General features: G+C 36.2%; 1 protein-coding gene across 2 annotated transcripts in view; it reads left to right on the forward strand.

Moving 5' to 3' along the window:
* Positions 1-26,300, forward strand: part of CWF19L2 (CWF19 like cell cycle control factor 2) — a 57,398-nt gene that overhangs the window by 23,708 nt on the left and 7,390 nt on the right. For both annotated transcript variants that reach the window (XM_084200880.1, XM_084200881.1), the window contains 5 exons: positions 1,060-1,149; positions 13,034-13,159; positions 14,393-14,530; positions 23,817-24,029; positions 25,558-25,674. In XM_084200880.1, coding sequence (XP_084057006.1) covers positions 1,060-1,149; positions 13,034-13,159; positions 14,393-14,530; positions 23,817-24,029; positions 25,558-25,674 — 684 coding nt within the window. The remainder of the gene's footprint in view (positions 1-1,059; positions 1,150-13,033; positions 13,160-14,392; positions 14,531-23,816; positions 24,030-25,557; positions 25,675-26,300) is intronic.

Raw genomic sequence — 26,300 nt, forward strand, 5'->3', positions numbered from 1 at the left:
ACTCTGAATCAACCTAGTTAAAAACAACCCCTAAAACCACACAACAACAATTTAAATAATAAAATAGCTAATACAATATAAATATATATAATAGCCTTATGGCATTTTAAATATTTTTCATGGTCTTTCTCTAATCAGATTGAAAATGCAGCTTGTTTAAGCAATTTCATCCCCACACACCAGAACAGATGGTTATGTAACAGCATGTTCTGGTGGCTGGAGCTTGAGGTTGGCCATGTGGGCCAAATGAATTCTGAATCTATTTTTGTTACTGATTTGCTGCCTGGTGTTGATCAAATGACTTAATTTTGGGCAGCAAGTATGGGCCTGATGGTTGGAGTCCAGTCAGTGAAACTGACAGAGGGTTTAGAGTATAAATGGTTCTATTCTTTACAGGTTGATAGGCTGGCAATTCCTAGCAATCCAAGATATTCTGAAATACTTCCATTTAGTTAATAGTCAGATGGTTTAGGGAGCACAGGAGCATCAAAACCAGTTTGCATGAGACTGTAAACTGTCCTTATTTTCTACCTCTTGTACATTTTAGTTCTCAAAATAAGGTCTGAAGTGTAGAAGTTGGACATTGAGTGTAGAGAGCTGTGAAGCTTCATAGCAAAAATTTCTGAGAGATATTTCCCTAGACCCATAGAGCTGAAGTATGTGTGTAAGGTGTGTATGTGTGTGTGTACAAGAAAAATAAAAAGGATATGATGTGTTCAAGCTTCCTTATTCAGCTACCTATACATAATACCTATGCTTAGTTATGCAAAGCATTTATTAGTATAATTTAATAATGCTTAAGAATACATTTTCTGGTCTTTTTATGGCAATGCTTCTTCCTATACTTCAGATGCCTCTATTCTGAACATTTTTTTCATGTTACATCTTATAAAGAGTTGTGTGAATTATTTTGATGTTTTCTTTAGTGTTTTATGTCATTAGAGATTAAAATGTTATATCAAAACACAAAGAAATGAAATGAATAGTTCATTTTGATATAAAAATATCCTAAAAGTTTTAGATAGTTAAACTGATGAAGTACTATCACTTTTGTTGAAGGATTTAGCTTCAGAACTTCAAGCCAAACTTGACAGTGCTCGCAAGTTGAGAGAGACTCAGGGACAGATTCCAGCAAAGGCTGGCAGAGAGGTAAGTGAGAAAATATTTTCTTTTCTTTGGACTAATGTTATATGTATGATACAGGTAGCAGCTGAATTAGAGACCATCAGATGTACTCAGGGACATTAGAAAGTGTGACTTCAGGTGAGTGACTGTCCAAATTGAATTCTACTTTTTGTTGGTAAACAAAACTTTGTCCATGGTACTTAAGTAAATACAGGGGTCATTTTTTTACTCAAAATATTTCCTGAGCAAGGATATATATCTTCCATTAAAAATGAAACTGATATGTGCTGGCTGTTACATGACTGCTGTCTCTGAAGAAGCTGGCACTTCAAATATTATTCCTTTTGAAGGGTGATATTTAAGAAATGTAAGAAAGCTTCTTCTGTACCAACACTGACATAAGGAAACAGGGCTAATTCCTTAAGTTATGAGCTCTGTCCTCATGATGGAGAGGAAACTTTCAGATAAAAACAAATGTTCTTGTTCAATTTGACCCGAGTTCCACAGTAAAAACTCAGGTGCTAGTGAACTGTGTTTGAAAAGCCACTAAATTCTTTTGTCCTAAAAGGCTTCATGTCAGACCTCATACACCAGCTAGTATTTGTCCAGTCTTTAGAAGACAAACTAAACTGAGTTATGTGTGGTCTCTGCCTGACTACCTTGTGACAATAGTGTTTAAGTCTCACACCTGAACTCACAACAATTCAAATTCCAAAAGCTCTGTGTAGGTAGATTCTGCTTCACTGCAGTGCAGTTCTTTGGCATGTTTTTCATACATATTAAAAAAAAAACCAACCTAAATAAAGCAGACTAGAGTTGTATAATTACACAGGAAAAAATCCATTCAGATTTAAAAATGGGGAAGTAAAGAGAATGTTGTGAGTGAGCCTCACAAATGTTGGTGGACACCTATTCCTTAGGTACTGAGTTATGGATAACAATTTTGGTCAGGTCTGGTTTTCAACCATATTCTGATTTTTATCTTAATTTTTAGTTAGAGCATTTTTATAACTAACAGTCATTGCAAAAATACCAGATGTAAATATTTATGAATATCCTTTGCCTGTGCCTCTTTCCCGGCTTCTTCTAGTCTGTATGAGGTGGTGTTTGAGTGTCAGAAGTCCATCAGAGCTTACAGTTGCTCTGTCCTAAGCCCTGTCTTTGTGATGTTAGTGTATTTTTACTGATTTTACAGCTTTGAATTGGTTTTGACTAGTGGGACACAAGCAGGATGTGTTTGGTACTCCTGTGTACCAAGGGCCAGCTAAGTCACACTGTGCGTCAACAGCCCAGATGTTCAGAAACCATCCCATAGCACAAGGGAAGCTGATTTGTGAAGGGGTGTTTGGCTCTGCATGACTCAGCCTTTCTGTGGCATAGACCACCCAAGTGCCAGCCTCAGCCCCCTCAGATGGGTGTACTCCAAGTGAGGTACCGGAAGCAGTTGCCACAGAAACAGTTTTCCAAACAGATATCCTATTGATCCCAAAGCTTGATAGCTGTGTCTCCATTACCAGTAACAAATATGAAGCATTTTGTTTCAGGCAGGTCTGTCTCTGCTTTTGCAGAGCAGCATGGCCGGTGTCGTGCTGAGTGGTCCTGAAGTGTGGTTTTGCCTTATTTCAGTTTCTGTTGGGAGAGCTGAGGAGATAAATCAGGAAGCAGTGAAGGCAATTTTGAATGCATCTTCCTAGGAAGTTTTTTTTCTTAATTAATTGGACACGGATCAATTTCCCAATTCTGTTCCCTGTGTGACTGAGTGAAGACTACACTAGTATAAGGGGGTGTATGAATGGCGGGGGTTTGTACAGAGGACAGGATCAATTCTTTTGATAGTGGTACTGGTTTATTCTGCCTTAAAGTGATCAAGAAAGTACAGACTGAAGAGACTAAAAAGTGCTAGCTTAAATCCTATTCTAATTTTATTTAATTTTATTTTGTTTGTAAGTGGGCGTAGAGGCAAATACAACTTTTACAGTGGGACTTAGTAACTAGTTTTGTATTTTTTTTGACTTAGACAAGAATTCTACCCCAAGCAGTCTCAAAAATGTGGTTGTGAAGTACAGTTTTCAAAAACTGATGCTTGGAGTTTAAAAACATTGTATTTCTCAGCTGGTATATTTCTCTAAGTCTCAGCTCGGGTAGAACCCCTCTGTTGTTCAATGGAGGCTGCCTTAAGTATGTAACCCTATGAATTTTAGTATGAATACAGTTAAATTATCTGTTAAGGGGATTTGGGGTCTTAATGGGTATTGTAGTTATATGCCTGAGACACATTTAGATTGTGCTTGTTTTATCTTTGAGTAGGAGGCAACCTTCAGGGTCTATGAAAATCAAAAAACTTTTGATTTCATTTGGGATAGAATGAAATGATGCTTATTTTCAGATGCTTATTGTCTAATTTGTCATGGGCATTTTGAGAAGTCAAAGCTGCACTTTGAGTCCTAGTGAAACTGTGTAAAGAGAAGGCTGCTGTACCTTAGGGTTTCTGAGTTGGGATAGGTGATGAAAATGATACCTATTGAATGTAAGGAGACAGCAGAAAATTGTGGAGACTTCGGCATTTACAAAACAACTCCCATGTGTTCATAGTTTACCATTTAAATACAGTTCGTATTTCTGTTCTGAAACTACACAACCTAGATTTTATTACGTTGATTATGAGGATGTCCCCTCTGCCATTGTCAGTACCAGTCACAACTGATGTAATTTATACTTTTATTCAGTATTTTTATTTAACAAACTGTATCTGGAACATTAGCACTCCAATGGGGCACATAATTTGCAGTGGGTTTTGCTACTGCAAAAATTGGAATGTACAAATTTAAATGAGGAAGAGGCAGAATATAGAATTTATCTTTTGGAAGGTAGTTATCATGAACATCTGGTCCAACAACATGGTGGTGGATGAATATAGTATAGGAGTATGCATCTTTTAAAACTGTTTTCAATCCCAAATGAAGTATGGCTTAGAAGAAAAGCTTCTCAACCCTAAGCTTTTTTCTGTATTCCATAGAAAGTAATTAGTATGCAGGAAACAGAAAGTAGTTTCTGCTGAGCAAATGCTAGAGACAGTTTTCAATAATGATGAATTGCATTTGAAAGACAAAATCAATACAAAATTGAATGAAAGCTGGAAGGTGGTACTTTAAGCAGAATAACATGGTAGGGTATAGTGTCACTGATTATTTAAAAGAAGAGAGTTCTGAAAAATAGAAACAGCTATAGGCTTTTCTGTTATGCATTTGAGAATATGTAGGGAAAATATGAATTATTTAATCACAGAAAATCTTCATTTGAATAACTGAATTTTATGTGGAAGTCCTTCAGCCTTTGGTCTGGTATGAGTGTTTTTCTGCTGAAGAGTATTCAGTGCTTCTGTGAAGCCTCTTGGGCATAGAAGATATCCGTAGAGTAAGACTTGAATTTTGGCAGGCACAGCATTTCACTTCACATTGGCTGACATGGTGCTGCTTTAAAGGAGGAAACTTTTTCTAGGCTACCTGTTGCATCTGTGAGAGTAACAGACTCCAGGCCATTGCTTGTGCATTCAGGAGGAGAAGATTTATAGTGCAAGGAAAAGTTTATTTGGTGAGTTTTATGGCATAAGTGGGACTCATCTTTTACTGAAAACCTTTATAATATTAAGAACTCCATGTACTTCAAGTGCTTCTGCTATTTTATTTAATTATTCTTCTTGAGCATAAATAATAAGGTTATGTTTCTAACACCTCCTATCTGAACACAAATTTTGATGTATTGAAGTTCTGATGTTTAATTTGGATTCCTGAGATTCATTAGACTCCAGACTGAGGGAGAATTCTAGGGAAACTAGCTCAATATAAATAATATTTGTAAAATTATTTTTGAAGAACTAACACTGGTTTTTAGAAAAGAAACTGAATAAAACAGCTTGGCTTAAATCTCAAATCCTACTTGTCTGAAGGGGGCCTAAAAAGAAGCCAGAGAGGGACTTCGTTAGGAGCTGTTATGATGGGACAAGGAGTAATAGGTGCAAATTGAAAGAGGTAAAATTTAGGTTAGATATTAGAAAGAATTTTTTTACTGTGAGGGTGGTGAGGCACTGGAAGAGGCTGCCCAGCAATGTTGCGGGTGCCCCAGCCCTGGCAGTGTTCCAAGGCCAGGTTGGACAAGGCCTTGAGCAACATGGTCTAGTGGGAGGTCCTGCTATGGCAGGGGGCTGGGACTAGATGATCTTTAATGTCCCTTCCAAACCCTTAATATTCTCTGATTCCATAAAATTTCATCTGTTGCATCCCATTGTGTATAGTTCTGCCTTAGGAGAGACAGGATGGAGCATGCTGGATCTTTACCCAGAGAAATGATTTGCTGCACAGTTACTATCCTGAGACATGTAAACCATGTGGCATTAGGAGTGAGTAGCTGAGAGGAATCAGATGTGGAACAAACCTGAAATAATGTTCTCTTGGTTTCAGTAACGACAGTGGGGAAAACAAGAATGTGTGTTTATTTTTCATATGTTTTCAAGATTGACCTGTTCACAAATAGCTTAAAAATGGCAGTGATTCCTTGGAGAAAGACACAGTTATCTCAAAGTCAGGTGGAGTGTTCGGACATGTGTGTTTGTGTATATTTGTGTATACATGTAAAATTTAGATAGTGATTAGTACTTCAGAGTAGGAAGGGAAAGAAAGAAGGAAAAGAATGTTTCTGATGTGTGAGGGTTTTTATTTTAAAAGAAACCAAGCCAATGCTAAACAAACACAAAGAAAGCAAAAGCCAAATCACCCTGAAAATTAATGTTCAAAATTGCAGGTGTACCAGGTTTTTAAATTTTAGGTTTGGGAGTTGATACTATAAACACAGATATTTTTCTGCAATGAAAATATTTGTTTGTCAAAATTTACCTATAATATGATATCATAACTTTCATTCTGACTTAACCAATGCAGAACCTAAATACAGCTGTAGGATAGACTTACCATATATAAAGAATCCTTTAAAAATTATTTTAAATTGCTTGGCATAGAAGTATAGCTGAGATGCTTGTTTAAAAAGTAGAAGGCTGGGGATTAATGATCCTCACTAAATGCACAGTAAAAATCTTAAATTTTATTTGGAACTTCAGATGGTGGGGAGATAAAGAAACAGATGGCCCATGGCCTGTTTACTCTCAGATGTTTTCAGCTCATCATAATTCCTGATTCCTGCTGTTCCATCACACTTGAATCTTGTCTGCAAGATGGCTCTGCCATTCTTTCTTCAGAAAAAGTTTGTGTTTTCCCTACAGACTTGATTAGCTCTAAATGTAGCACAGAATAATAAAAGGAGTATGAGCTGCAGAACAGCTTTCATGTCATTAGTGCATACTTTTAAAAAATAATAGGTGTATGCGGGTATTGATTAGTTTATTTCCTGAACATTCTTGTTGATGTCAGTAAGAGTGGATTACACAATTATTTAAGACAGGACATATTAAGTCAAAGTGGTTTATCTTCCTGAATGTAATTCATAGGAATGTGGCTTTTGCAAGTAAAACATGTTGGAAAAATTGTATCAGTAAGTAAATTATGTAAATATCTTACCATTTCAGTGCACCTAAAAAGTATAAAAGGACAGAATGGCTAAAACTTCTTGGAATTCAAACTGAGAATACAAAACCTTCGAAGTATGCTTTAACACCAGAGACAAAAACCATATCCAAGTGCCATGCAGCACTTGTAACTGATGGTACCATTTTTTCTGGCTGTGTTAACACCATGTTAAATTTCTACTGCTGTATTTACCCTTTCACTGTGTTAAATCAGTTGATAAGATGAAATAGAAATCTGTGGATTTGAGAACCAACATGCTGCAATACTTCTCTTTTTTTAATGGTCTGAGTATATATGTTTTGTGTCAGATGTTCTTGCTGTAAAAACAAGCCATCTAGTCATTACAGTTTTTACAAATTTTCTTACATCTCATACCTACAGTGGCTCATTGATGTGGCTAAGTGACTAACCATTTCAAAGTGTAGCTAACAATTTAGAGTATCAAACTGAATATTTAGAGCTTTTTTTTAAGGTTGTATTTCCAAGGCTATGTGGCTTCCTGATATCCAGGATATTGTTTTAAAGTTATACTTAATTGCTTTAGTTTTCCCCATTTTTAGATGCATCAATGGACAGGTGCATTACAAGCTGCTCTAAGTTATATGTTACTAGTTCCAGTATTGCTTCCATAGGCTGGCAGTATGACTTAATGAATTTGACTCTAGATTTGTGTGTGTGGCCATTCTACTAAAGAGATGATATCCTGATCACCCTATCTTAAAGATGCTCTAGGAAAATAAGTATTGAGCAGAAATAGAAGGATTTCTGCATGCAGGGCTAATGTCAGAGATATTAATTGTAACAAGTACATTAACGAAGATTAATAAACTGCTTATTCTGAGTAATAAACAGTTTAGCCAAAATAACCTTTTTGTAATATAAGGACAAAGAATTGCTGAATTTTAAGGGGCAAGTGACTTTATGTCAATAAGAACAAATGATGTTTTTTACTTACTGTGTTAGTAACGAATGTCACTCACTTACTAGCAGAAAAAAAGGATAGAGACCTAATCCTTTTCCGTTGTTTGGAATTTTTGGGATTTTTGTTTAGTCCAGTGCTTTACACACAAACCAAGCACTACCTGATACATATGCTCTTCTGTAGAATAGTTCACCTCTGTGTTGCAGCCTACATTAGACTTTCTAATGCTTCTCTTCACTGTTAAACACAAGGGCCTAATTATGGCAGTGCAACTTTCTGATCTTGTAAAACCTTTTAAAAATCCCATTACTGTGTTAGCACCTTTTGAATGTGTAATAGTGACTCATTAATATATTTTTGAAGTCTTTCTTGAAATACTAAATTTTTAACCTAGTTTTTGGAAGTTTGCTTTTGCTTTCCTTCCTCATGCTGCTAATTCTCTTAGTCTTATTTTTTTTCTGCTTTAAAAAACCCAGATCAAAGATACAATATGTATACTGTGGACTGCTGTTTTAGGCCTCTGACCATTTTAATTTCATCTTCCTGTGAGATGCAAACCTCAGTCTTGCCATAGAGAATGGTTAACCTACTGATTTTTATAAGCATTACATTGAAGGCTACAGTGCCACTATTCACAGCAAATATTAGAGCCTGAAGGGGAGTTTAGATGCTTTGAAACGTGTTACTTGAGGACTCCAGGTTGGGAATAAAAAGGCTTCTGAATATGAGAAGACTTCTGAATATGGTGCCCTTAGGAACAGCCAGCACTGAAGGAGGCAGAGGCACTCTTTCTACACAGGATTTACCCATCCTTCTGGTAACAGGTGGTTATTTGTGAATGCAAGTTGAGAGCCTATGAGAAGGGTAACTGGAATGGGAGAGAAGGAGCAATGGAAGTGGAGACGGTGGATGGGAGATATACCTGAGTCCAGCACTCTGAGAAGTGCTAGATATCTTTTATACACTTACTGGTACTACAATGTAAGGATAGACTTTTCCAGTAGAGGAATAAGACAATATTCAAAGCATTTCCATTTACCAGAGAGAGTAGGGAAAAGGAAACAGGTGGCATGCTCAATGCAGCATCTGATTTAACAAAGCTAGCATTTGGTTGTAGAGGCTGGTTCCTTGCTAAAGACTGTTCCTTTGTTATTCCTTTATTACACTGTGCTTGTACCACTTGAATGTAGCTCTCAGTAAACATGTGCAGAAAGCTTTCAAATCATGCAGCATCCAGCTTTTTGTTGGCTCAGTAATTGAAAATATTTTTTTTAAACTTTAGTTGTTCCCTACGCTACAATACTCTGACTATTAAAATATTGAAAACTGAGTGAATCTTATCTCAGATGCTTGGCCTGACTACTTCATTTGTTCACCTGCTCCAGTGTCTGTTCCTCAAATTAAGCTGTCCACCTGATGTGGCAGAGGATTTCCACTTCCTCTGCTGGATTATGGTACAGGGATAATCTCTGGAGAGTTCAAAATTCTTATTCAGATATGTATCTTATTTATTTATGTATTTAATTTAAAGCTTTTATCTTTCAGAACCAGACTTGTCTGCTTGTTTTGTTCAGTTGAGCATTAATTGCTGTATAGCAGTTTGTGCATTTGGTGAGAACAACTGTGTACTTTGCATATTTAATTGGCCTGAAGTAAAAAGTCATGTTCCTTAATTAATGGCAACAACAATTCCTCTCTCATTGTGGAAATAGACCCTATTTTTATTCATTTCAGACTGTAAATTATATTGTTTGTTTAGCAGTCATCAAGATTTAGGGATAGTGACTGAGCCTCTTCTCCAGTTTCACTTTTGACATTTAACAATAGGTATAATAAAAGTACTTTAATATATGTTTTTAAACTTATTTTTATACTTAATAGAAGTATTATTTATCTGATCATAATTATTGATGAGTATTTATTATATCACAGTGACCACGTTGTGTTACCATATACCATAGTCATGGGAATACAGGTGTAAAGAAAATATCAATAGATAAAAAGAGAACATGAAGTAACTCTTGCAGTTAGATTGATATCCACACTCCTTTGAAAAAGTCTATTACTTCTGTGAGTGGTGGGTTTTTCCTGCAAAGGCTCTTTCTCAGTATAGTGTAATTGTTCAAGTGTAGAGGAAGTCTAGTTTTTATTTTGCTTGTGTGAACTCGTCCATTACAAATGTTAGATACATTGCCCCAGAATTCCCAGGATCAGCCTTTGGCACATTTTAAAGCTTTTTATTATATTGGCCACTTTCCATTATTTTTGTACTGAGACCTGTTTAAGGGATATAGTACATGCTAAAGGATGTGGATATTATATGTTAGAATTCTTTTTTGGAAGCTGTAGTGAAAATCATTACTTCATGGCAGCTTACTTAAAATCTCCTTTTACTGATATTTCAGTTTAAAGATGATTTCTTAAGTTCTAGGGTTTTTTTTTCTTTTTTATTTCAAAACCTGCTGTTGAATAAAAGACAATTATTTAATATATTATTCAAATGTCACCTTCTGATAATGCTGTAACCACTTGAGCATCTTTTTCTACCAGAAAGCTTTTTGTTTCTGATGTGTTTAGAAATAGCTTTACTAATTATTGTTAGTAAGATTCTACTAAAAATCGATTTTTTTTTGTGTGAATACAATTAACTTTCTGTTATGCTGTATTTTTAAGTCAGTTCTATTTAGATAGGGTTTTGAGTTTTGAAGGATGTTTTTACCTCTAATAACATCTTTAATCTTCTGAATAATCATGTTTGGCTTGCATCCATTGAATTCATTTTGGTTCCTAGTATGCATTTTCTGTTAATCTCTAACATGACTTCACATTAGTCTTCATACTGTCCATAATTGTTTTATCCTTTTATCTGCTTCCTTTAATCTCTCTTTGAAAGACCACTTTGATTTTTTGTACTTTCTATTCTAAAGCTAAAATTACTATAATTTTTTGCCTTTTTTTTCCCCCTCTGGAATATTGAATCTAAATACATTATAGTCAGTATTACATGCTTTATGTCGGGACTCAGGACTCTTGGAAATTAGGAAGAAAAAAGCTCAAAGCCTCATAAAGCAGACAAAACCTTGCCAGCTGTAGGGTTCTGACCCAAAGAATTCAGTATGTATTATCTATTATTATCTATTGCTCCCCTCTCCATTCCCTGTCCCTGTCCTAACTCATACCATGGTTCAGATCTCTTCTGCTGCTTCTACGTTAGTGTGTAAGCATGTGGAAATAGAAAGACAAAAGAAAGTGCAAATGTTGCTTGGATCTAACATTTTAGAGCCCTTTTTCAAAGGCAAAGAAAGTCTGACACAAAGAACACCTTGTGAATTCCATTAACTTTTGGGAAAATAACAGCCTGCGCATCAATGACATCCTTTTTGAAATGTCTGTATTAAGAAATTTAGTGTAGACAAATTTGGGGATGGCTGTCTTTAAAAGGAATTAAATGTGTGTAAGTTGATATAAGGATCTTGTATTTACTGTTCTTTGCAGTTGAAGCAAGTGCTGTTGTAATGACTGTTGGTTTTAGTGATTTGTATTTTTTAAAAGTGATGCATACAGTGAGGTTTAGAGACTGGAAATGGAAAAGTTCATCCTTTTCTTATCTCAGTAACACAAAGGTGTGGGGAAGGAGAGATCTGAAATTAGCATCCTTTTGGAGACACTATATGGGCAGCAGGTAAAAAGAGCTGAATGACTGGAAAGATGCTCCTGGCAGAGGATTTCACATAAACAGGACCCTGCCGAAGTGGCTCCTTAGTAGATTATTCACTGAAAACTGTAAAAGGTCTGCTATGTGAATTTGATTAGTCCTCTTGGGAGAGCTCTGTATCCCTATTTGGCCATGTGGGTATGGTGAGTTTTTCCTCTACAAAGGTCTGTGCAATTTCAGACTAATTAGCAATGCTCTGGATTTTTGAATTTCACTGCAATATCTGTGGTTATTTGTTCAACCTCCAAACTTGTAAAGTCACCCAAGTTTTAAGGGAATTGTGGCATTGGAGAAGTTCGCTGTGATACATTCTTACTGATGTTAACTTCGTCTTTGCTTTCTGTATCTGCTGTGAAAAAGGTTTTATGGGGTGGTAAAACCTGGTCCCCCCAGTCTGGCTGTTTGTGTCTCAGTCAGCTGTGACCTTTTTATCACATGACATGTGTGGGGTGAATGCACAGAGCCTTTTTCTCCTATCGGGATGAGCCACCTTTTCTTGTCCTCCCAATAGGGACAAAAGCCCTTATCTTGTGAAAAAGGAACACTTGAAGTACAGATTGCACACAAATAACATGTATCTGGCTGATGCTGGAAATAAGTCATATTGTATTCTTTGAAAATATCAGTAGTGTTATTGGAGCCAAAGTTGTGCTGGACATGTTGGTTTGCTTTGCAAGATGAGATTTGCCTTTGGGGTTACAGAAGAGAGAGGTCTGGCTTACCCAGGCAGCTTTTTGGTCCATAACTTCTACCTTCATATGACTTTCCTTGGAAAAATGTAATTAAGCTGTTGAAGTATGCTTCAGTATCTACAGATTTTCCAGACTTTATTTGGGTTTCTGGGACAAGCTTTCCTTAGGCGAGGATGGCAGGTGGAAAGCAGTTTGGTAGAAAATAGCTTCAAATGGAGATTAATGAAGTTGTTTATAAGTTTTGACAAAGACTGTCCTAATATCATCTGATTAAGTAGTGGCCCCATTATATGCTCTAATTTAATCAACTGATTTACCCAAATATCTTTGGAATATAATCAGGAAGTTCACAGGCTTTTAAATTTTTTTTTAAATTGTTAGTAATGTTTTAGAAAGCAAAATACTTACTTTTTGGTGAAGGATTTCTCCCTTTTTTTCCCCTCTATGTGTGTGTTTATATATCTATCCTCTATATCTATATAGGGGCCCCCAATCAAGTTGGGGCACTATAAAAAACTTTCCATGAAGACAGGTTCTATAACTTTTTGGGGAACAGAAGTGAGGGTGTTTATTCTCTACACTCCCAATCCATAAAAGAAGTGATAATGGGCTGTAGCTTTTTAGATGGTTTTCAGTAATACAGCATTTTAATGGTGGTGTTTATTAAATCAATATTATCTCTTTAACTCTTTCAGAAGCATTGTGTGTCTTCTGGAGGTAAGGATTTATGTGAAAAAACAAGAATACAGACTTGGTTCTTTTGGAAGGAAAAGCTCTGCATTTAATTTATTGAATATATTTTTAATACTTTTTTCTTTTTGAATGTGAAAAGAATGCGTCACTAAGGTGAAACTGTCTACTTTGAATTACACTGAACACACAAAATGTAAAGAATCTGTTACTTAATCTTTAGGATTTTAAGCATTTCTTTAATGTAGATTAGGTATTTCTTTTGGCTTGTCTGTACCATCTGTTTTAAAATGTGTCTTAAAACCTGACACAGGCTTTAAGCCGTCAAGAAGATGAGCAAGTGGTCCTTGTGAGAACAGATGGAAGTGGAAGGGCATGGCCTGTGATGGGACCAACAGAGCCACTGGAGCCAAAAGGAGGACGAAGAAAGCAGCAGATGGTAAAGTTACAAATCTGAGTATTGAACTGCACCTCTTAACTGGTTCTGTAGTTTTATGATGCCGTAATTAATGAGTATCTTATCAGAATGTCAGTAGGTAGCTAAAAAGTTCTTTTTGGAAGATGATTATAATTAAGTATTAGAGTACATATTTATTAAGCATATATTCAGTTTATTTTCATATTGCATTTCTCAAGGGATCACTTTAGGGCTTATTTAAATGCATGTTCAAGGAAAATTTATCACAGTCTCTTTAGTTTATATTACATAAAGTTATGTAAATAACAAAGATTAACAGAGCTGAATATTTCCAAATTAAGAAAGATTTTGCTGAGATACTCAGGTCTCAGGGGCTAATTTCACTTTAGTTCTAACAAAAAATATGGACACCGATGACAACAACAATTATGACCTAATCTTTGTTACAAAGTGCTTTGGGGAGCAGTAAGAAACTTGGAAACTGGAGCAATGTTTTATTCTTAGGATAATTGCTTCCAACAGTAAATATAGTAGCACTTTGATCTTTTTGAGATAAGAGGAGGTGACACTACCTCGTAATTCTAGCAAGCATTCTTGACTAGTAGGGCTGAACAGTTTGCAACACTGCTATGGAGAAGTGAAAGACACAAGAGGGTGAGGAATTTATTGTCATTGTCTTGTTGTTTCTATTTTGGAAAATGGCATCCTCCTTTATGTTAATGACCACTTCCTGTACTCCTTCAGAATTTAGTTTATTCCTATCCTAAGGGACATTTCTGTTCCCTTGTGCACTCTAAGATGGCAACATTTCCCAGAGCTACCATATTCACATAAGTTTTCAGTACTGTCTGTGATTACTGTGTTTCAGTGGTGTCTGTGACTTTACAAAAGCTTTAGAATTGTCAATAATGAAAATTACTTTTTACGATATTTCATTTTTATGAGCTAATTAACTGTTTCAGTGAAGTACTGTCTATCTTTCCTGAGTGGCAATATTGTAACTGATACCTTAAGGATGTTAAGAATATAGTGACTTTGGGAAGAGGCTATATTTTTATTTAGACATACTGATGCAATTGAAGAAAGGGAAAGGTGTTTTTCTCCTTAGGCAAAATGGAGCTGTTAGGCTCATTGTTTTGGATCTGCATACCTTGATTCATGAGTCTTCTAACTTGTTGAAATTGTAGGGTCTGAATTTTATAGCTGATCTCTTCTGATTAGGTTAATATTTATTTTTAATATGTTTGCTTCCAGATGCCTACTCATGTAAATAAAGAGAGAGTAAGGTATTTTCAGGATGATGATAGTATGAACCTGAAGGATTTGGTCAAAAATGAGAAGATGAGAACAGCAGAGGATCAAAACTCACTCTTCATGCGTATGGCATCAAAGGTAAGGTGCTGTGTGTATGACTTTTTAACTGAGCATGTTATTATTAGAAATATCAGGGAGGACATGAGGCCTGAGTAAAGGGAAGGCCTGAAGGAAGATGAGAATTGTTCATGGTTACAGAATTATGCAGGACTGTCAAAAATAGGGGCCATTGTAAATTGTAGAATTTCCAAGTACAAAGCGAGGATTTTTCTTACATTGTGAAACATCTGAGCCGATTCTTAAGATCCACTTTAGAGAGTTGCTGAAGAGACATACATATTTTAGTGATGTGAGTCACCTGTCCTGTTTTAAATGGTCTCTGAAAGGTATTATGGGTATAAAAGGAATTGAAATATATAGTTCAGACACAGGAGATTATTCTATAGAACTCTCAGATAAGAAGGAAGAGATCCCACAGGTATTGAGGCAATAAATTGAGATGAAACACAGGGTTGGTGGAGGCAAAATGTTGATAATCTTGAAGCTTTGTGGGGCCATGACTGTACATATACAAGAGGCTGTTGGTGCCTGTTTTGAGAGTTGCTGTGAATCATCTCAGTGCTGGTGTGACTATAAGGAGAATCAGAATTTTGGAGGTTATGAAAAGGGAGAATTTAGCATTTTAAAGCATGTAGTGAATGCATCATGCGCCCATATACCTTGAATGCTGCCCAAGCTGTTAAAGCATACCCTGTAATCAGGAGCACAGAGCAGTGGACATTTGAAGAATACCTAAGTAAACAAAATTTCTTCAGCTTTCTTCAGGGGGGAATGGGTGGATGGGTAAGGGAAGGCAGCTGCTAGACTAGAACAATTAGCATAAAAGTTTAATAGAATACAACTATTTTTGTTTCTCATATGGGATGTGGCCACAGAACAGATAACATGAAGGAGTGGTTTGAGATTTTTTTTCAGTGAAGAAGGTAATTGTAGAACTTGTGTTGTAGAGCATGAAATGCAGTGGAGGCCTTGATTGTGAGCTGGAGAAAAAGAAATATAGAAACTCAGTGAAATACAGTTTCATTGTTAAATATTAAATAGAGAGATCTAAATAGGTTTTGGCTCAGGATTTCCACAACAAATGCTGAGAACTGCATGTGTAGCATGCAGTGTAGCAGAAGAGTACCAGCTTTCCCCCATACGTCTTCTCCATTGCTGGAGATGGATTTTGCAATATGAAATGGTCACACTAGGTGAGAAATCAACTATTTCATTCTAACAGCTTTTCCCCTTTTTTTTTTGGTTTCATTTTTGGTTTTGTTTTCTTGTTTAGTTTTTGTTTGGTTTTTTGAAGGATAGAATTTATTAATAATGTTGCAAGAATGTTTTGTGTTTCCTAGCCTATGCAAACACTTTATTGTAGTTTTGGAAGGCTCTGAATTCCTACTAACTTCAGTGAACTTTGGATTAGATGCTAAGTAATGTGATTCTTTTTTGTTACTAGGCAAAGATGTACTACATCATATTGTTTTATTAGAACAAGTTTCTTGACTGACCTTTTAAGATTCAGCCATACTATTTATTTACTGGCTAAGCATATTGGAGCATATGCTCAAAGTAGATATCTTGTCAAAGCCGTTACTGTTGCAACATCCATATTTTAATTCATGATACTGATTTCAGTCCTATGCAATGTCACATTTAAGTTTTGAAGGTATTTTTGTTCAGCTTTCTTAAGAAGAAACATCTCAAATGCCAATTGTTCTTCTCTGTTAAGATCTGAAATGTTTTTGGTAGTTTCTGTACAGGTGATTCCCAGATCCTGTCAGCACAAAATGTGATGATCTTCCCCAGATGATGTTTGTTTCTTGATCTTAGGTTAAGAAACTGGCTCCTAGGCCTCCCTGAGGTTTCCATGTCTTTCCATGTCTGTAGAATGCATTCTTATTCACAGGACAAGATCAGTGTTACCACTGAAGTGTTGGCAGCAGACTGAAAAATTTGGGTGTGATCTCAGATATTACAGAGGATTATTTATGTACTTTATAAGCCTATACTACATATTATATTCATTATGATCTGGGACTCAGTAAGTTAGTTTTCAAAATTCTTGCATCTCTCCTCAGTGGTTTCAGCAAGGTGTTTTATTCCAGCAGGAAGTCTAGCAAACAAACCTCTTTTGCCAGTTTTATTTTGATAACATAGTACACAAATTTGGCACATACAAATTACTTTCTCTTTCTGCCTTCATTTTAGAAATGAAAAAATTATCCACAAAAATTAATCTGTCATATTGCGGAGGAATGGTGGGAGGAAAGTGCTGCAAGTCTACAAATGATATCCTGCCTTGGGTGGGAGAAGGCAGATTGTGTCCCTTAAATTCTGTTCAATAATTTCATTCATCTAATCACTGTGAATTGCCTAGGGCACTATTATTTCCTTCACAGATTTTCCCAGGGCTTCTGTCACTTTCCCAGACTATGCCCAAAAGAAACTTCCAGCCCCATGGCTGTTGAGGCTGGAGGAAATAGGCGCTGCTCTCACGAATGGGAACAGAATGAGAATGACAGACCAGCATGTTTTCTGGCTTTTACACAGCTGAGTGCTCTGCTCTAGATCAGTGTTACTTTCCCGATATTTAGTGCTTTTACAGTATTTCAAATGAAATACAGGCTAGTTGTTATTGAAGATAATAACATAATTGCAGTTTTGTAGAGAGAGATGGGGATGTTGAAATAGAAGGGTATAATTCATGAAAGGATTTATTTTCTTGAATAGGACTTGGAAGAAATATCAGTATGTAGACCCAAAGTCCCTCTTCATGAAACCTCTGTCTAATCCCATTGGCAGGTGAAAGTCTGTATGTTATCTCATGCCAGACTCCCACTCAGATTGACAGACTAAAATCTGCAGTGTTCAAGCCATACTTATACTTACTAAATCTTCGTCCTACCTCTCCTTTTCTCAAGAGCTCAATGAGATGAGATGGATGGATTTTGCTGTTTCTTTGCTATTTGTTTACCTGTTGAGTCTTTGTTTTAAATTTAGATTCTGACTTATTGCCCTCTTGTCCATTCTTATTTTTGTAGTCATGGTTCTAAGACAACCCTGCTGTGCTTGAGGCTTTTGCCTCCTATTCCCCTTTGGCCTCTGTTTGAAGGTGGCTGATGTCACTTATTCTCAGTTTGAAATGCTGCCTTTCCCACAGCCGTCCCTTGCATGCTATTATGTCAAATTTATGAATAACATAAAAAGGCCCAAATCTTTAATTTACAGTGGTGAAAAAAAAACCTTTTTAAAACCCAACAGTAATCTTTTTGATTTATGGACAAAAAGCAGACCTAGAGTTTGATTTGTTCATGTTTTGCTGTTATGTCTCAATGAAAAAAATACCCATTTAAATCACTATTTCTATTTTTTATTTTCTTCACCTCTGAAAGTAGTTTTGGTTCTCACTGTTGTAGAAGCATGATGAGGATATAAAGAAGTCAATAAAACATTTGAAAACTGTTTTTTTCTGACATTTCTAGAGTACAAAATACGTGCGCAGTCTTAGATTTTCACTACTGATAGCTTTAAGTACTCTGTTTGTAGTTTCTTTAGCCTTTGACTGTTGTAAGTGGTTCAATTTTCCCAAATTCATGCTGTTAAGACTTATGTAATCCTTTCACTCATGTCAATAGATGCTTGTGGGTGTTTAGAGACTGATTCCTGGAACATAACCTCAAGAGAAATTACCTTGTATTTGTACGTATTAATTCTACTAAAGCATTTTTTTTCCTTTTTATATTTTACTTCAAGAAAGAGAGAACAATTAATTTGAGTTGTTCATCAGGACATTTTAATTTTGGCCAGAAACTAATTTTATTTTAAAATATGTGCAGTAATTCCTAAGAGAAATTCAGCAGTGAAAAATTAAATGCTTTATTAGTAATGCTGACCTTCCTTTGTGGATTTAGCCGAGTGGTATTCTGGTATTATAGGTTTGCAAAAAGGAAATTTGCATGTTGCTTTTCCTTGCTTCTCTAAAAATCTGTACAATGGAAAATTATTTTCAGCCTAATCATTTTTGCTTGCTGTGCAAATCTACCTGTTCGAATTTTTGCATTTCCGTCATCATAAACCAAAATAATAGTCTTGAAAAAGCCTTAAAAGCTAAAGTGAAAAATGCAAAATGTTGCTGCTGCTGCTACTATTATGTAATGAACCTTTTTCTTCTTCTTCACATGGTGAAGCAATTTTAGCACAATATTTAATAGACATGATAAAGCCAGCAAAGCTCTGGTGCCCTGTTGCTTTTTACATTTACTTAAAGATCATGTGCATGGTTTGTTGTAAAAATTATTGTGATAACCCAAGAGAAATAATTTCCAACACCTTGTTCTGCTGCATTTCATTTCAATTCACTAAACATCCTTCTGTGTATATTGTGTGGACACAAAATTAAAGCTGTTTCTGCATATGGAAACAAATCAGCAGCAGTGACAGCTGCATTAGGGAAGAAAACCTGGGAAGAGCAAGAACTGTGTAAATGTAGCCCATATTAAATTACTGCATAAGCATTTAGGATTCTGCCAGAATTATGTTAAAATTACAAGATACGTTGTAATTAAAGACTTGTGCAGGACATTCTTTCCTAGACATTAAAATTATGGCCAGGAATAACTGTAAAGTGAAATGCTAATCAGAATTTTAAAAGTAGAATTCTGTAGCTGAAGGTATTTTTGTTTAGTTTACATTTTATGCTATTGACTTTATATAAACTTTTACCTGTCCTAATAACTACTTCTAGCAAAATCTACAGTTTTCATTTCATATAGCAGAAACAAAAAGAAGGCTGGTCCCTAGCTATTGAGCAGTCCTCTGTCATCTGTTTTTTGCTTGACTTCTGCTGCTCAAAAAAATCCTGAGCTACCTTGCTCACCAGCATGGTGGGTAGTCTTTTTTTGTCAGTGACACAGGGCTTAAAAGAACTCTGTGCACTGATATCTTTAAATGATACTATGTGTTTAAAATATTCTTTAATTCAGTGTAGGGATAGGTTTTGAAAATGCCTATTCACTGAATTATATGATGAATTAAACCTACAAATTTAAATGTCTGTGTTCACAGGGAGACTGGAATTGTAATAAGGTTTTACATGATAAAATTCTGCCTTTATTTGTCTTAAGCAAATACTATTTGAGATCAGAAAGACTTTTCTGAGGTGATTTTGTTGTTCAGAATAGGTCCTAAATGCTGAATAAATTTAAATGTGATGAGATGTATTCTTATGTCACTCAGGTTTGTATTCTAAAATAATAGATAATTCTTCTTTGCAGCTTCCTGAAATACATTATGATACAACATTCCACAAATATTAGCTCTGTCATTTAAAGACGTCAGTGTTGCCATGACAATTTAAACCCAAACTGATACATTTTATACAATCTATAGACTTTTTTTTTGGACAAATTTTTCAAGCAGATGCACTTTTATTAGCTTATATGGAAGTAACTCCAGCTATGATTGTGTTAGCAAGGAAACAGGAAAAGCAGAAGTTCAATAGTTGCATACAAATTGGAGCAAGAAAATAAGCAGAAAAGAAACACTACAAAAAAGCTGAAAATAACCCCCACTGGAACCACACAGGTATCTTTTGTTCCTCTGCTAATTGTGTTTAATAGAATTTCCCATTTCATCCACAAATTTCAAAGGAAATTTGAAGTGGGGGAAAAAAGTATGCTTGAGGTATTATACAAGTATAATCTTGATCATTAGGAGTTCTGTCTCTTAAGGTTTCCTTTCAGTATCACAATGATACTAAATTCTTTAGCAGGGCTTTTTATTTGAAGGGGCCACCGAAAAAGCAAGTAGCAGCAGCAGAGGGAGCAATAAGGGACACAACGTGCAGCACGCTCGCGGTGGAGTGTGTAGGAAGCCAGCAGTGTATAAGACTCCAGGGGTTTTACTGTGGAATAGCAGAAAAAGAATTGGTTTAAAATCAAGGTGAGATATGGTTCCAGTGGCCTGAACATAGGTTGGCAGAAAAATGAGGCTGACCCTGGAGTATACCTTGCACGGATTTGCAAAAGTTACTTCAGGAAGTAGCCCCATGCCACGGTGCCTGATGGCTTCACTAACGTAGCAAATCAAAAAGGGCTTCAATTATTTAGTAAACAGAATGTTATATAATGAAATAATTCATGTAATTTATTCATATTATTCATGGTAATTATCATGATAAGGATTTAATCAGAAAATACAACACTGTAATTTTTCCCTCTCTCAAATAATTCTAATTTATGCATAGTCAGATGCTGATTTTTTTCTAAACTCCTGAACTGAATGGTTAGAGATCTCACTCCTTTTCTTGGGTTTTAGCCACATTTGCACTGCATTTGAGCTGTCCAAATGAAAGCCCAGAGGGCTCCTGTGAGAAGTTTGGATACCTTCCCTGACTGCTATTTAAATGTTTGTGTATTACAGGCCTCTCTTTGCCAGATCAAGCACAATTGTGATTCTTCTCTGTTAAACAAAAACTGCATCCTGGTTGTGGAAAATCAAATGGACAGTAGCAATGACGTAGCTGCACAATTATACTATGAGATGTGGGAGGCCATGTCTTTTTGCCTGGTGCTAAGAGTCCTAAAGGTGCCTTTGTGTCCTCTGGTTAATCAGTGCTTGCCAAAAGAGAAGGGAAAGCTGGAAAAAAATAGGATGTATATGAAAGAAGAATGTGGGAGATAAGCCCAGAATAAAGAAAAGTGAAGTAGGAAAAAGAAGACTGGGGATTGTAGACCTGATCTGTCTTATGAACATACCAGTTCAGCACAGCTCTGGGCTTTGGTCAGTATCTAGCAGAAACAAAAACTTCACGTGCATTGCCCTTATAGATACCTGAATTTCCTTTGTTAGCTTTAGGTAATTAAATGATGTATTGTAGGACATCCCAACTTTAAACTAAAAGATCAGAATGACTTCCTGCATCTTTCTGATCTCTTTGCAGCACCTGAGCAGCAAGGGCAATACCAAACAATATCAGTCATGGTGAGAGAACTAAATGCACAACATCCAAAATGCATTGGCTTTCATGTTTGGCAGGTGTGGTGCTGCACCTCTGATTCAGAATAGCAGCTTTCCAGCAACTCCTAATACATCTGCATACTTCCTTCTTTGGATGTGTACTAGCTCTGTCTTTTGTATGGAAGAATATATGTATGAAAGAAATTGATTTTAAAATGATTACTTGCTTTCCTTCTGGCATTTTAGAGAATGATTTCTTCTTGTTCTTTCAATTCCCCTTTAACTTTTTTGAGAGATTTAGTTATAGCCAAGTAATACAATTGGCAGAACTCACTGGGCACCTTGCTGTACAAATAGAAGTAGAAATATTTTAAAAGAGGGATGGAGCACCTCGCCTATGAAGACAGGCTGAGAGAAGTTGGAGTTTTTTAGCCTGGAGAAGAAAAGGCCCCACGGAGACCTTATAACACCTTCCAGTACCTAAAGGGGGACTAGAAATCACACAGGCAGATACAGCAGGGGTTAATGGCCCCAGACAGAAAGAAGGTAGATTTAGTTTAGTCATTTGGGAGAAATTCCTTACTTTGAGGGAAATCAGGCATGGGGACAAGTTGCCCAGAGAAGCTGTGGATGCTGCATCCCTGGAGCATCCAAGACCAGGCTGGATGAGGCCCTGAGCAGCTTGGCTTGGAGGAAGGTGTCTCTTTAAAGTCTTTTTCAACCTAAACCATTGTATGGTTCTATGATCTGTTGGTCATGACTGTACCAGAAGAAACAAAATCTGGATTTTAGACAGCACCTACTTTATAAAAGTTTGCTACTTTATATGTAAGAATTTTGCTTTGTATCCCAGATATCATGTTGTATACAGCAATTTATCCATCTTGAAGAGAGGCATCTTCTAGGCTGTTTATTAAGGTGAATATTTATTCTATCACAAGGGATTCTGTGAAGTATTTTGAAAAGTACTACTATTTAAAAGAGGTTGTGGAGGTTGTTTGTAACAAACAAGGAATTTCCATGACTACTTCTAAGTGCAAGCAGAGCAGAGTAGTAATGGTATTCTCTGCTCCGTGTGATACTCCTGGTAGCCAAAATGTCGTGATTTCCACCTTCCTTTCTTTTCTAGTCTGCCAACTGTCATGTTTCCATTCTCATGGCAGAATTTTGATTTAAATAAAAATCTCAGTGTTTAGTAATAACAAAATGCTACTATTCTCTAAGCAGTGCTTTGGCTGCAGGTCTAACTTTGCCTTATTAATTCTTTTATGACAGAAGAACAGAGACTTGATTTTAGACACCCAAACCACTTCATATTTTTTTCTAAATCTCAGAAATCTCCTTTTTCTGTCAAATGTATAATTACAGAAAGACAGAAGAAGAGTGGATTTAAACTCTTGAACTGTTGATTTTAGTCTGCAGTGGCTTCCAGTAGGAAATGCACATAAGCAGTTAAGTGTATTATAGCTGAATAAAGTAACATTAAGGAGGCTCCTCAGTTGTTTGATAATAAGAGTACTGAGCATATTTAAAACAAGATTTTGGTCTGTGTTAGAGGACTGCAGTATTTGGGAAAAGCAAGAGCTTTTGTCTTTTGGGGGGAAAGTTACTTATGTACTCTGTCCTTTTCTTAAAAAATATCAGATTATCTACAGAAACTATGGCTGGGATATTTGGAAGTATTTCTTTAATTTGGAGGCTGTGCTTCAGTTATGATAGCATGCCTTCCAAATGCCTTCAGTTAACATTAGTTCTGTTCCAGGGCTGCCCTAGTCAGTATCCTAAAATATATTAAGATTTGTTGTGGTGTGCAACAGGTGCGCTCAGAAAGACTTAGTATTGAAGGCAAAGACTATTTTCTTCCCAAAATGGCTTAGTCCTGTTCCTGTGGTAAGAATAACTGTTGGAATATTTTCACAGGATGTGAACACGAAGTGCAGAGTCATGATCTAGTTATTTCACAAAAGATGATTTAAAGTTGTTGCATAAAAGGAGAGGAGGAGGAGACGGGAGAGGATAAAATATATTATAAAAATGATATATGAAATTGTGCATCTATTTAAAGATACCTGAAGTTATGTCAAGATAACATTGAAATACCTAGCCCTTAATTTGAAATGGAATATAGTAATATACTCTTCTCACTGCTGTCACATATCTATATTTTAATATCTGTGTATGACTGCTCTCAGGAGAGGTACCTGATGATTCCATCTGCAGCAGATGCCATATGAAAGAAGAAATGCTACTGCTTATGTACTTTATGCTTTTTTCAAGGAAGGAAGCTCTTTTTCAAAGAGCTAAGTATTTTTTCTTGCTACATTATAAATAAGTGCAATTTTTCTGCATATCTTTTCAGCTCATGGAAAAAACAGACAGAGAGTACTACACTCTGGATGACATGTTTGTTTCCAAAGCAGCCAAGAGAGCACGCAGTGGGGAAGAGGAGGAAGTACAAAGAAGAAAAGCAATCCGTGAGCACCAGCAACTCGCTGCATGCATGGAAAAGTGCCCCTACTGCTTTGATAGCAGTGAACTTTCTAAACATCTTATTATTGCAATTGGCACCAAGGTAAGAAAATAGCAATTTAACACAAGCATAGAAATAAAAAAGAAATTATGTTAGAGGGTTTAAAATTAGGAACGAAATTGCTTCTATGGAAGGATTTATTGTTCTGCATCTTACTTTCCTTGCTCTTTCACTTGATTCCACAACTTCATCAAGGGTGAGGAGGAGAAAGATATAAATCTGTCATGAATTTTAAAGCTAATCTTTGATGTCAGGACTTCACATTTGTAGAAGACAAGAGTAATAATGAAAGATCTCAGTGCAGAGATTAGACTGTCGGTGGATTTGTGGAAGATTAAATCACACTTCACTGAAGGAAATTTGAGCCGGTGAAAAACTGTGTCTTGATATCAAAGAAAACTAGGTGGAGAATTCAATTTTTAAGCTTAGAATCCTTTGAAATAGAAGTTTGGTTTTAGAAACCTTTCTGTTTCTGTTAATGCTTTTAAAAGTTGCATAAATATATGGATTTATAACATCTGAATATATACTTCAATATAGCCTTTTTTTTAGTTTTTTACTACAGTTTTCATTTATCAGTGATGTTTTCATTTGATCTGAAACACTTTATAGGTAAGAGTTACACAGCTGGTACAGACATACAGAGTTATACAGCTGAGATGTATACAGCTGATACAGTGCTGTGTTTTGGATTTAGGATGAGCGTAATGTTAATAAGACACTGATGTTTTCTGTTCTTGCTAAGTAGTGCTCAGGGACTCTTCTGCTTCTCATACTGCCCCGCCAGTGAGAAGGTGGAGGGAGGGGACATGGCCAGGACAGCTGACCCTAATGGACCTTAGGGATATTCCAGACCATATGACATCATGTTCAGTGGATAAAGTCAGGGGAAAGTTGGCCGGGGCCCAGTGCTTGGGAAGTGGCTGGGCAGCACTTGGTGGGTGGTGAGCAATTGCATTGTACATCACTTGGTTTGTACATTGCTATCGTTGTTATCATCGTTGTTATTTAATTTCCTGTCCTTTAAAACTCTCTTTATCTCAATCCACAAATTCTACATTTTTCTTGATTGTCTCCCCCTGTCTCACTGGGAACAGGGAGTAAGTGAACAACTGTGTGATGTCTAGCTGCCTGTTAGGTTAAACCATGACACAGAGTTATATCTATGTCTATGTCTATGTCTATGTCTATGTCTATGTCTATGTCTATATCTATATCTATATCTATCTACATATTATTAAAATGCATAAATCGATATATCTATATTGAAAATACTGGAGTGCACTAAACAGTGTGATTTCAAAGCAGCTGTGATACCAGTTGGTTTATAAGGGTGATATTACTGTCTTGGTGGTGGATCTGCTCTCTGGATACTACTGGTTTGCTTGATCTACTTGTTGATAATGGGCCCTTTTAAAAAGCACTAAAATTGCTAATACCTTGCTGTGTTTAATAGCTAATGGCTTCTATTGGTTTGAATTTAGCAAATGATGAATTTCTTAGCCTCAGCAATGGGAAGGTTTTTAATGCTGGAGAACTGGGCACTTGAGTTTTCGTTTGCTTTTCCTAGGTGTACTTGTCTCTACCAAGCAGCCAGTCCCTTACTGAAGGTCACTGCCTGATAGCCCCTCTACAGCACCATACTGCAGCCACTCTTTTGGATGAAGACATCTGGGAAGAAATCCAGGTGTGCTGAGAAACTGTCTCCTGTTCTAAGCCTTTTGTAAAATAATTTTGTTGTGGATAATAACATCCTTGTAATAAGTATTTATTTTCATAATTTGCAGCCTGGCAGCTCTGTTCTGATTCCACTAAGGGGCAGAACCTTCTCATGTTGTGGATGAAAATTAGCGGTCAAATATTTACACGAAAGAGAGGCAGGGTAAATAGTGAAGCAAATTTCCCATTTATGAGCACTAGAAGATGTTTCCTGGAATGCTGCAGAACATGCAGCCTTGGAGGTCTTTGAAACCATGTTAGAGGAATGTCTATTGGAAATGAAGGTACAGCTGATCCCTTACAGAAAATAGAATAACTGGCTTCATAAGATTTTCTTGGGAGTGCCAAGGAAAAGAAAAGAATTATCAAAGCAGGCAAATCACTTAAAATTAAATACAAATATGTTGTTTTCATATCTTCAGTTTTTTAATCTGTTTTTTGGTGGATTTTAATTAAAAGAGAAATACCTTACTCTTAAAATCAATGAGATCCCCGTTCAAATCCAATTTTCTATCTTTTTTGAAAAGGATTATTAAAATAAAGTGCCAAGAATGGTGGGTTGTGCTTCCAAGTCTCTTATGAAGACATTTTGAA

This window comes from Fringilla coelebs (assembly GCF_963513975.1).
Source record: "Fringilla coelebs genome assembly, chromosome: 2".
Classification (NCBI taxonomy): domain Eukaryota; kingdom Metazoa; phylum Chordata; class Aves; order Passeriformes; family Fringillidae; genus Fringilla; species Fringilla coelebs.